Source organism: Bubalus bubalis, chromosome 6, assembly GCF_019923935.1.
Source record: "Bubalus bubalis isolate 160015118507 breed Murrah chromosome 6, NDDB_SH_1, whole genome shotgun sequence".
NCBI classification, from domain to species: Eukaryota; Metazoa; Chordata; class Mammalia; order Artiodactyla; family Bovidae; genus Bubalus; species Bubalus bubalis.
In genome coordinates, this window is record NC_059162.1 from 33,224,278 (window position 1) to 33,236,591 (window position 12,314).

Below are 12,314 nucleotides of genomic sequence, written 5' to 3' on the forward strand. Positions count from 1 at the left end.
TTCTATTTTCTCCCATGGTTCTGACTGGATCGTGATTATGGAATAAACAAGGATTAAGGGGAGTCTAGTTGGGCAGACTTATGTTAAGTAAGGACATACTCCAGGAGAACTGTCAGCATTGTAGAATTCCAGGGGAAGTCAGGCAGCAGACCTCCACAAATATTCCCCAAATGGTACAAAGCCTTGCTGTCTTTTTGAGGTTGAGATCAGAGAGCCTATAAACAACTTTAGACATGAGACATGTCGACTAAAAAGATGTACAACTTGAGAGTTGCAAGTTTTATCTGGGGCAAAATGAGGACAGCAGCCTGGGAGACAGCACCCCAGCTAGCTCTGAGAGACTGCTCCAAAGAGGCAGTCAGTGAAGGTCAATATATGATTTTGGTGAAGACGGGAGTTCAATGCAATCAAGTGATTACTTTATAAAAAGTTTTCTGCTAGTCACAAGAGGCTGAAGTCACCAAGATGGGATTTAGTGATTTTCTAGATCTGAAGAGATGTTAAGGATTGGGATCATGAAATCAGTTCCTAAAAATATCTATCTAAAGACCTGCTCCACCAGATTCCCTGGAGAACAGAGGCCTCATTCCACCTTGAATTCCTTCAGGGGGTGTTGAAGGCTAACAGCTGCAGTAGCACAGGGTTCAAGCTCCAGAGGCAGATGGCAAATGCCCTTGTTGCTGTTCAGTCGCTGGCAAAGGCTCATGGAAAATGCCAATTTCTAGTTTTACAGGCAAGTGCCAACTTGCTGACAAGAAATCATCTATTCTTAAAGAGGTGGGCTGAAAAAAATTACAAGTGGTTTTAAAATTTTTTTCTTTATTTTTGGTGTGCTGGGTCTTCATTGCTGCATACGGGCTTTCTCTAATTGCTCCAAGGGGGGCGTTACGCTCTAGTTGCAGCACATAAGCTTCTCTTTGCAGTGGCTTCTCTTGTTGTGGAGCATGGGCTCTAGGGTGGACAGGCTTCAGTGGTTGCAGGTTCCAGCTCTAGAGCACCAGCTCAGTAGTTGTGGTGCACGGACTTTGTTGCTCCATGGCATGCGGGATCCTCCCGAGCCAGGAATCAAACCCATGTCTCCAGCACTGGCAGGCAGATTCTTCACCACTGAGCCACCAGGGAAGCCCGGCACAAGTAGTTTTATACCACAGAAATAAATAAAGTTTAAAGTTCAGATCAGTTTGTCAACTAAGCCAACGTCTGTCTTGGATTTGTCACAGGGATCTTCTTCATTTAAAACAAACGAATCATCATGCTGAAGAGGAAGGTTCAACCTTACAAGAAAACCCTGGATGGAGGTTGGGGATGGATGGTCATATTTCATTTCTTCCTGGTAATTTACTTTCTTCTTCCCCACTGCCTGAAAGAAAGTTTTCTGGGGAAAGGCTCAGAGCAGCCTAACAAGAAGACCATGCATGAAACCCTTGATATTTGAATAGAAAGGGGATCCAAGTAAAGCCAGGAACTGCCAATGAACCTTCAAGTTGGAAATGTTCTCCTTGAGTGAAACCAGAAACACTGCCATCCTGTCTCCTACTTCTCCTCAGCATTCCTTAAACCTACAGAATGCTCCAGCCACCATTAGCAGCTCTGCCCTGGCTGCATGGCAGTTAGGATTTGGGGACAATCACATTTAGCCATCCGAGAAATAGCGCAGGGAAGGGGATTCCCCAACTCAGTCAAGCAACCAAGTAACTGCTGCAAGCAACTTCCTTCTCTCCTAGGAGGCTGGGACCTTTCTTCTGTTCTGCCTGGTGTCCACTTCCCAACCCATCCCCACCAACCATAACTTACGCCAGAGTTAGGCCCAATGTATATTTCTGACATGTCTGGAAAGGAAGACAGGGTTGTGAATCCTGAAACTGGAGCCTGATTTTTTTCCCTTCATTCATAAGCAAATCCGACTCCATTTTTTAATTAACTTCTTGCCCTCATCCTCCCAGAAGCTCTGGGGGTTGTTACGTGAGACTGTGGTGATCTAAATCGGCATGGTCATCCTGATGGGATTGATGAATCCCATCACTGCTATACCTTAAACCCTGAGTGTGGCACCACTTCCACGATTCCTCTTAAGTGTTCCCAAGTAAGTCAACTTTAAGATGTCCTCAACAGAGATATCCTTCCCTCCTGATCCTCCTCCTCAGCCCAGTCCTACAGTAAGAAGCTTCCAAGGAGGGAAGTGCAGGTCCTGGTGACTTCTAACCTGCAGCCCATAGTATAGAAGGACCACACCTCCTCCATCATGACAGAGAATGGGAAAGGAGAGAGGCAGAGGCCCTCAGCCAGGATTTACATAATACAAAACTCACAACCTGAGGACTATTTGTTAAACATTAGCTTCATTACTAAAGAACATGGACTCTCTTTTCCTTCCTCCCAGAAGTGTTACTAAAAAGGACAACAAGGACACACTAAGTCTGAGAGCCTTCCTGTGGCTGGGCCACCTCCTCACATCACAGGCTTTGCAGAACCGGCATTATTGGCGAGGATCTTGAGTTCTCCCACTTTTTCCTGCATTATGCTCTGAGGATAGGAAGTTATCTAATTTAGTGGCTGCTAAGAACAGTTGTCTAATAATGAGATTAGTAAACAATCTCTCACTTTTTATGGGCTTCTCAGGTGGCTCAGTGGATAAAGAATCTGCCTGCAATGCAGGAGACACAGGAGACGTGGGTTTGATCGCTGGGTTGGGAAGATCCCCTGGAGGAGGGCATGACAATCCATTCCAGTGTTCTTGCCTGAAGAATCCCAGAGACAGAGCGTGGCGGGCTACAGTCCATAGGGTCACAAAGAGTTGGACATGACTGAAGTGACTGAGCATGCACACTTTTGGGGGTGTGGTGCTACTCTTAAGCACACACATAAAACATTTTGGGTCCTTAAAATGTTAATAATTGACTCAGGCCAATCAGCCACAGTAGTAATGTGGGTACTTGGATGATGATGCTTTCATGTCTGTATAAGTCTGCTTTTCTAGAATAGATGAGCTCCTGAAAAGGTGAGTGAAAAACCCAGGTAACAACATATCCTTCAGGAGCTCCTTACTTTTTTTTTTTTTTTAAAGGTCTCATTCTAACTTACCATACTTTATAACTGCATCATCTGCATGACTGTTTTCTGTATTCAGCCTGTCTCTCTGGACTGAACGTTCTACGAGCACAGGGCCATTTGCTGGGTCTGTTTGCTCACCACTATAAGCCAAGTCCCCTAGTCAGCAACCAAAACACAGAACACACTCAATAAATACCTGCTGGCAGATGGGAGGATGGATGGACTGATGGATACATTTATTAATAAACAAGGTGATAAATATGAAGTTGGAGAGATGGGCAGGGACTTTGGAGGACTTAAAAAAAAAAAAGCAGGGGAGTAATGGAATCAGATTTGTATTTCAGGACAGTAGCTCAGGTAGTGGGCTGCTGATGGATAGGCCTGGAAGCAGGGAGGTCCACTGGAAGGATGCTACAGTAATCCAGGTGAGAAAACAATATGACAGTAGCAAAGGGGATGGAGAAGAAATACAGATCTGAGCAATACTGAAGAGATATTGTTAAGACTGTAGAGTAATTGAATGTCAGGGAGACAGGGAATCATGGAGTCCTAGGATGCTGGCTTGGACAACATGGAGGATAATATATGCCCTTCACTGAGTTGGATGACATGAGAAGGGGACAAAACCTAAAGAAGGCTTGAAGGGCTTATCTTTGGGCACTGAGTCTGGGGGACTTGTGACATAACCAGTCATGTATGTGTTCAGTATAGTCTACATGTACCTGGAGCCCAGGATCTGCATACTGAGAATTGTGAGTTAGCAGCACACACAGGGGTTTGAACCATAAGTCAGTGTATTCAAGTCACCAGGGAGTTCAGTTCAGTTCAGTCGCTCAGTCGTGTCCAACTCGTTGCGACCCCATGAACTGCAGCACGCCAGGCCTCTCTGTCCATCACCAACTCCCGGAGTTCACTCAAACTCACGTCCATCGAGTTGGTGATGCCATCCAGCCATCTCATCCTCTGTCGTCCCCTTTTCCTTCTGCCCCCAATCCCTCTCAGCATCAGAGTCTTTTCCAATGAGCCAGCTCTTCGCATCAGGTGGCCAAAGTATTTAGGTTTGAGCTTTAGCATCAGCCCTTCCAAAGAACACACAGGACTGATCTCCTTTAGAATGGACTGGCTGGATCTCCTTGCAGTCCAAGGGACTCTCAACAGTCTTCTCCAACACCACAGTTCAAAAGCATCAATTCTTCAGCACTCAGCTTTCTTCACACTCCAACTCTCACATCCATACATGACCACTGGAAAAATCATAGCCTTGACTAGACAGCCCTTTGTTGGCAAAAGTAATGTCTCTGCTTTTGAATATGCTATCTAGGTTGGTCATAACTTTCCTTCCAAGGAGTAAGCATCTTTTAATTTCAAGGCTGCAATCACAATCTGCAGTGGTTTTGGAGCCCCCCAAAATAAAAGTCTGACACTATTTCCACTGTTTCCCCATCTATTTGCCATGAAGTGATGAGACCAGATGACATGATCTTAGTTTTCTGAATGTTGAGCTTTAAGCCAACTTTTTCACTCTCTTTCATCAAGAAGCTTTTTAGTTTTTCACTTTCTGCCGTAAGAGTGGTGTCATCTGCATATCTGAGGTTATTGATATGTCTCCTGGCAATCTTGATTCCAGCTTGTGCTTCTTCCAGCCCAGCGTTTCTCATGATGTACTCTGCATAGAAGTTAAATGAGCAGGGTGACAATATACAGCCTTGACGTACTTCTTTTCCTATTTGGAACCAGTCTGTTGTTCCATGTCCAGTTCTAACTGTTGCTTCCTGATCTGCACATAGGTTTCTCAAGAGGCAGGTCAGGTGGTCTGGTATTCCCATCTCTTTCAGAATTTTCCACAGTTTATTGTGACCCACACAGTCAAAAGCTTTGGCATAGTCAATAAAAGCAGAAATAGATGTTTTTCTGGAACTCTCTTGCTTTTTCCATGATCCAGCGGATGTTGGCAATTTGATCTCTGGTTCCTCTGCCTTTTCTAAAACCAGCTTGAACATCTGGAAGTTCACGGTTCACGTATTGCTGAAGCCTGGCTTGGAGAATTTTGAGCATTACTTTACTAGCGTGTGAGATGAGTGCAATTGTGTGGTAGTTTGAGCATTCTTTGGCATTGCCTTTCTTTGGGATTGGAATGAAAACTGACCTTTTCCAGTCCTGTGGCCACTGCTGAGTTTTCCAAATTTGCTGACATAGAGTGCAGCACTTCAACAGCATCATCTTTCAGGATTTGAAATAGCTCCACTGGAATTCCATCACCTCCACTACCTTTGTTCGTAGTGATGCTTTCTAAAGCCCACTTGACTTCACATTCCAGGATGTCTGGCTCTAGATGAGTGATCACACCATCATGATTATCTGGGTCATGAAGATATTTTCTGTACAGTTGTTCTGCGTATTCTTACCACCTCTTCTTAATATCTTCTCATACCATTTCTGTCCCTTATCGAGCCCATCTTTGTATGAAATGTTCCCTTGGTGTCTCTTATTTTCTTGAAGAGATCTCTAGTCCTTCCCATTCTGTTGTTTTCCTCTATTTTCTTGCCTTGATTGCTGAGGAAGGCTTTCTTATCTCTCCTTGCTATTCTTTGGAACTCTGTATTCAGATGCTTATATCTTTCCTTTTCTCCATTGCTTTTCGCTTCTCTTCTTTTCACAGCTATTTGTAAGGCCTCCCAGACAGCCATTTTGCTTTTTCGCATTTCTTTTCCATGGGGATGGTCTTGATCCCTGTCTCCTGTACAATGTCACGAACCTCCGTCCATAGTTAATCAGGCATTCTATCAGATCTAGTCCCTTCAATCTATTTCTCACTTCCACTGTATAATCATAAGGGATTTGATCTAGGTCATACCTGAATGGTCTAGTGGCTTTCTCCACTTTCTTCAATTTCAGTCTGAATTTGGCAATAAGGAGTTCATGATCTGAGCCACAGTCATCTCCCAGTCTTGTATTTGCTGACTGTATAGAGCTTCTCCATCTTTGGCTGCAGAGAATATAATCAATCTGATTTCGGTGTTGACCATCTGGTGATGTCCATGTGTAGAGTCTTCTCTTGTGTTGTTGGAAGAGGGTGTTTGCTATGACCAGTACGTTCTCTTGGCAAAACTCTATTAGCCTTTGCCCTGCTTCATTCCATATTCCAAGGCCAAATTTGCCTGTTACTCCAGGTGTTTCTTGACTTCCTACTTTTGCATTCCAGTCCCCTATAATGAAAAGGACATTTTTTGGGGGGTATTAGTTCTAAAAGGTCTTGTAGGTCTTCATAGAACCGTTCAACTTCAGCTTCTTCAGCGTTACTGGTTGGGGCATAGACTTGGATTACTGTGATATTGAATGGTTTGCCTTGGAAATGAACAGAGATCATTCTGTCATTTTTGAGACTGCATCCAAGTACTGCATTTCAGACTCTTTTGTTGACTATGATGGCTACTCCATTTCTTCTAAGGGATTCCTGCCCACAGTAGTAGATATAATGGTCATCTGAGTTAAATTCACCCATTCCAGTCCATTTTAGTTTGCTGATTCCTAGAATGTCGACATTCACTCTTGCCGTCTCCTGTTTGACCACTTCCAATTTGCCTGGATTCGTGGACCTAACATTCCAGGTTCCTATGCAATATTGCTCTTTACAGCATCGGACCTTGCTTATATCACCAGTCACATCCACAACTGGGTATTATTTTTGCTTTGGCTCCATCCCTTCATTCTTTCTGGAGTTATTTCTCCACTGATCTCCAGTAGCTATTGGGCACTTACTGACCTGGGGAGTCAGTATCCTAGGGGAGTATCCTATCATTTTGCAGTTTCATACTGTTCATGGGGTTCTCAAGGCAAGAATACTGAAGTGGTTTGCCATTCCCTTCTCCAGTGGACCACATTCTGTCAGACCTCTCCACCATGACCCGCCCATCTTGGGTGGCCCCACACAGCATGGCTTAGTTTCATTGAGTTAAGGCTGTGGTCCGTGTGATTAGATTGACTAGTTTTCTGTGACTATGGTTTCAGTATGTCTGCTCTCTGATGCCCTCTCACAACACCTACGGTCTTACTTGGGTTTCTCTTACCTTGGACGTAGGGTATCTTTTCACGGCTGCTCCAGCAAAGCGCAGCCACTGCTCCTTACCTTGGAGGAGGGCTATCTCCTCACCTTGGAGGAGGGCTATCTCCTCATGGACGCCCCTCCTGACCTTGAACGTGGAGTAGCTCCTGGCCCTGCTGCGCCCACGCAGCTGGGAAAGAACCTTGAGGAAAGTGATGCCTAGGGGATGGGTGGAGGGTGGCTCAGAGGAAACTGAGAAGCAGTTAGCGGTTAGCATCACAAAAGCTAAGGCAGAAATGTGCAGAAGCAGATGGTGCAGAGATCAGATATGATAGAAATGATATGAGCTATTGGTTTAGCAACAATGAAGTCTCTAATAACGTTGATAAGAGGCATGCATTGGAGTGAGATGAGAGGAAGCAGAGATAACCTAACAGACTACTCTTTGATGAAAGAAGTTTGTGAAGGTCAAGAGCTAGGGTGATACTAGAGAGGAACCTGGAGTAGAATAACATAGTTTTGTTCAGTTCAGTTGTGTCCAACTCTTTGCGACCCCATAGACTTCACCACGCGAGATTTTCCTGTCCATCACCAACTCCCAGAGCTTACTCAAACTCATGTCCATCAAGTCGGTGATGCCATCAATCATCTCATCCTCTGTCATCTCCTCCTCCCACCCTCAATCTTTCCCAGCATCAGGGTCTTTTCAAATGAGTCAGTTCTTCGCATCAGGTGGCCAAAGTACTGGAGCTTCAGCTTCAACATCAGTCCTTCCAATGAATATTCAGGACTGATTTCCTTTAGGATTGACTGGTTCCATCTCCTTGCAGTCCAAAGGACTCTAAAGAGTCTTTTCCAACACCATAGTTCAAAAGCCTATCAATTCTTTGGTGCTCAGCTTTCTTTATAATCCAACTCTCACATCCATACATGACTACTGGAAAAAGCACAGCTTTGACTAGTTGGACCTTTGTTGGCAAAGCAATGTCTCTGCTTTTAATATGCTGTCTAGGTTGGTCATAGTTTTTCTTCCAAGGAGCAAATGTCTTTTAATTTCATGGCTTCAGTCACCATCTGCAGTTATTTTTGAGTCCCCCCAAATAAAGTCTCTGTTTCCATTGTTTCCCCATCTGTTTGCCATGAAGTGATGGGACCAGATCTTTGTTTTCTGAATGTTGAGTTTTAAGCCAGCTTTTTTGCTTTTACTTTCATCAAGAGGCTCTTCAGTTTTTCTTCACTTTCTGCCATAAATGGGTGGTGTCATCTGCATATCTGAGGTTAATGGTATTTCTCCTGGCAATCTTGATTCCAGCCTGTGCTTCATCCAGCCCAGCGTATCTCATGATGCACTCTGCATATAAGCTAAATAAGCATGGTGACAATATACAGCCTTGACACACTCCTTTCCCAATTTGTAACCAGTCTGTTGTTCCACGTCCATTTCTAACTGTTGGTTCTTGAACTGCATACAGATTTCTCAGGAGGCAGGTCAGGTGGTCTGGTATTCCCATCTCGTGAAGAATTTTCCAGATTGTTGTAATCCACACAAAGGCTTTGGCATAGTCAATAAAGTAGGAGTAGATGGTTTTCTGGAACTCTTGCTTTTTAGATGATCCAGCAGATGTTGGCAATTTGAACTCTAGTTCTTTTCTAAATCCAGCTTGAACATCTGAAAGTTCATGGTTCACGTACTGTTGAAGCTTGACTTGGAGAATTTTGAATATTACTTTGCTAGCCTGTGAGATGAGTGCAATTGTGTGGTAGTTTGAACATTCTTTGGCATTGCCTTTCCTTGGGATTGGAATGAAAACTGACCTTTTCCAGTCCTGTGGCCATTGCTGAGTTTTCCAGATTTGCTGGCATATTAAGTACAACACTTTCACAGCATCATCTTTTGGATTTGAAATAGCTCACTTGGAGGAATTCCATCACCTCCAATAGCTTTGTTCGTAGTGATGCTTCCTAAAGTCCACTTGACTTTGCATTCCAGGATGTCTGGCTCTAGGTGAATGATCACACCATTGTGTTTATCTGGGTCATGAAGATCCTTTTTATATAGTTCTTCTGTGTATTCTTGCCGCCTCGTCTTAATTTCTTCTATTTATGTTTGATCCACACCATTTCTACCCTTAATTGTGCCCATGAAACATTTCTTTGCATGAAATGTTCCCTTGGTATCTCTAATTTTCTTGAAGCGATCTCTGGTCTTTCCCATTCTATTGTTTTCCTCTATTTCTTTGCACTGATCACTGAGGAAGGCTTGCTTATCTCTCCTTGCTAGTCTTTGGAACTCTGCATTCAAATAGGTATATCTTTCCTTTTCTCCTTTGCCTTTAGCTTCTCTTCTCAGCTATTTTTAAGGCCTCCTCAGACAGCCATTTTGCCTTTTTGTTTCTTCTTCTTGGGGATGGTCTCAATCTCTCTCTTGTACAATGTCACAAACCTCTGTCCATAGTTCTTCAGGCACTCTATCAGATCTAATCCCTTGAGTCTATTTCTCACTTCCACTGTATAATCTTAAGGGATTTGATTTAGGTCACACCTGAATGGTCTAGTGATTTTCCCTACTTTCTTCAATTTAAGTCCAAATTTGACAGTAAGGAGTTCATGATCTGAACCACAGTCAGCTCTCGGTCTTGTTTTTGCTGACTGTATAGAGCTTCTCCATCATTGGCTGCCAAGAATATATCAAAATGATTTCAGTATTGACCATCTGGTGATGTCCATGTGTAGAGTCTTCTCTTGTGTTGCTGGCAGAGGGTGTTTGCTATGACCAGTGCATTCTCTGGGCAAAACTCTATTGTTATTAAACAATAATCTCTGACAAAGCCTGATGTTGTGCGTTAAAAAGGAGCCACTGTGATCCAGCCTCCTTTCCCAAGACAATTCTTAGAATGGTCTGGTGAGGGAGTTCTTACTATGGGAGGAAGGTGGTGGGAGGAAGGCATGCTCTTAAAGATAAAAAGGAAATGAGAGGGCTGCAGAATTTTTAAGGGCTTTTATTTTGGGGGAAGACCATTTATAATGTCTGATGTGGACTCTGGAACAGGACTGAAACACATCAACCTTAGTCCAAAACATGAGATGAAATAGTAGACTACAGACTTCAGTTAACTAACGGAATATCTAGACCTTGGGATCCAGACTAAAAATCTAGATAGATTTTTAGTATCTAAGTCAAATAGGAACAAAGTTGGAAGGTTACAAGTTAAGGGAGGGAGGCAGAGTAGATACAAAGGCTGTGTCCTTGGTCTTCTTGATATACACAGTGGAAGGTACAGTCCCAGTTAGTAGAGACAAGTCACATCTACTTACTGCTGCTATGCCCAGACATCAAGGAAAGACCAGAGACAAAAGGTTCTTTTTTGGGGACCAGTAGTTCGCCAAATTCAGGTGGCTAAGAACCTAGAAGCCAGCATCCTGCAGATGCCAGCACGGAGTCCATGACCACAGAAGAGGAGGAAGGGTAATTTTATAGAATGAGGACCCATTGTATTGCTCCTTGCTCATTAGAGGACGCAATCACCACTCTGTATTCTGAACCAGAAGAAACAAGTCTGTGTCATTTAAAATTCGTGTATATTCTCTAACCTCATTTCCTGATAAAGGCACCTTTGAGGAACATTATGATTACAAAGTGCTTGATAAAATAAAATGACTTTTCATTTTTTAATATATAGCCCTGGTGCCCATAGCATTGTTCACTCTAAATAAGTAAAGTCTTTTTTTGTTTGTTTTTGTTTTTTTTATAAGTAAAGTCTTATAGTTTCTATCAAGTCAGAATGGGAAGAATACATTAAAGGACTTCCTCCTCCCTATCCCATCTTTTGAAGCCTTTGAGCCACCACTGATTCCTAGTCCCTCACTCCAGGCAAGAAATAATACTTATCTGAAGAGTCTATTGGTGAGGATGGAGCAGAACATCTTGATTACTTTATTTAGCAGGTAGAAGCTGAGGAAAGGAAGTTTCTAAATGGAGGCAGGTCTCTGATTTGGATGAGTCAGTAGATGGTACCAATCAAGAGAAATGAAAAGGAAACACAGGCACGGGGTAAGAGTAAGATGAATTTAGTTCTGGGTAAGTTAACCTGAGTTAGAAAGATATCGCAGACAGTAATATGAGTCTTGAGCTCTTGGGAAAGCAGAATGGTTACACAAAATGATAAAAAACATAGTTAATAGGTTATTATTTACCAGAATTTTGTCTTCACAGTCCTATGAACTAGGTGGAACAATGAACTAGTCCTTTATCTCCACTTTACAAAAGAGGAAGTGTAACTTTTGTAGTTCACCCAAGGTCACACCCCTAGTACAAAGCAGAGCCAAGATTCCAGCAGAGGCAGGCTGACTGCAGGCAGAACACAGTATTCACAACTACACCATGAGTTCCCTCATAGCTCAGTCAGTAAAGGATCCGCCTTCAATGCAGGAATCTGCCTGCAATGCATGAATCTGCCTGCAATGCAGGACACCAGGTTTTGATTCCTGGGTCTGAAGATCCCCTGGAGAAAGAAATAGCAACCTACTCCAGTATTCTTGCCTGGAAAATCCCATGGACAATCATAGTGAATGACTGTCTATGTCTATCTCACTATAAATTGAGATGAGTGCAGAACCCGAGAGAAAGAATCAGTGATATGGAACCCAGGACCTGTGGTCCTTCCACAAAGCATAGAAAGTGAAGTCGCTCAGTTGTGTCTGACTCTTTGCGACCCCATGGACTGTAGCCTACCAGGTTCCTCCATCCATGTGATTTTCCAGGCAAGAATACTGGAGTGGGTTGCCATTTCCTACTCCAGGAGATCTTCCTGACCCAGGGATTGAACCCGGGTCTCCCACATTGTAGGCAGACGCTTTACCGTCTGAGCCACCAGGGAATCTCTCCACCATGGCCAACTTCAAAGCAGAGAAAGTAGCCTTCAAACAAGGCCACTGAACAAAGAAAAAAAAAGGGGCCACTAGGAGCCCCTGGAGACAGAGTGAGTAGGAGTGGTTTCTGGGCTTTTTGACTACAGAGACTGGCTAAGCCTCCCTTCCAGTTCCCCTCAGAACCTTGCTCCTCACTGCCCCCCTTCTAATCAAAATTCCAAGAAACAAATGTGAGTACTGCACTGAAAGAAAACCTGACCTCAAAGAGGGTGTTCCCCCTAGTGGAGAGGAGAAGGATGGTGCGGGCAAGGAGGGTAAGGTGGGACCAAAGAGTGGGGCACATGACCCAAAC

At 43.6% G+C, this 12,314-nt stretch overlaps 1 protein-coding gene across 1 annotated transcript in view; it reads left to right on the forward strand.

Annotated features, from left to right (window-relative positions):
• Nucleotides 1-12,314, forward strand: part of SLC16A4 (solute carrier family 16 member 4) — a 30,165-nt gene that overhangs the window by 968 nt on the left and 16,883 nt on the right. The window contains exon 2 of the mRNA XM_006064956.4: nt 1,221-1,333. Coding sequence (XP_006065018.2) covers nt 1,253-1,333 — 81 coding nt within the window. The 5' untranslated portion in view covers nt 1,221-1,252. The remainder of the gene's footprint in view (nt 1-1,220; nt 1,334-12,314) is intronic.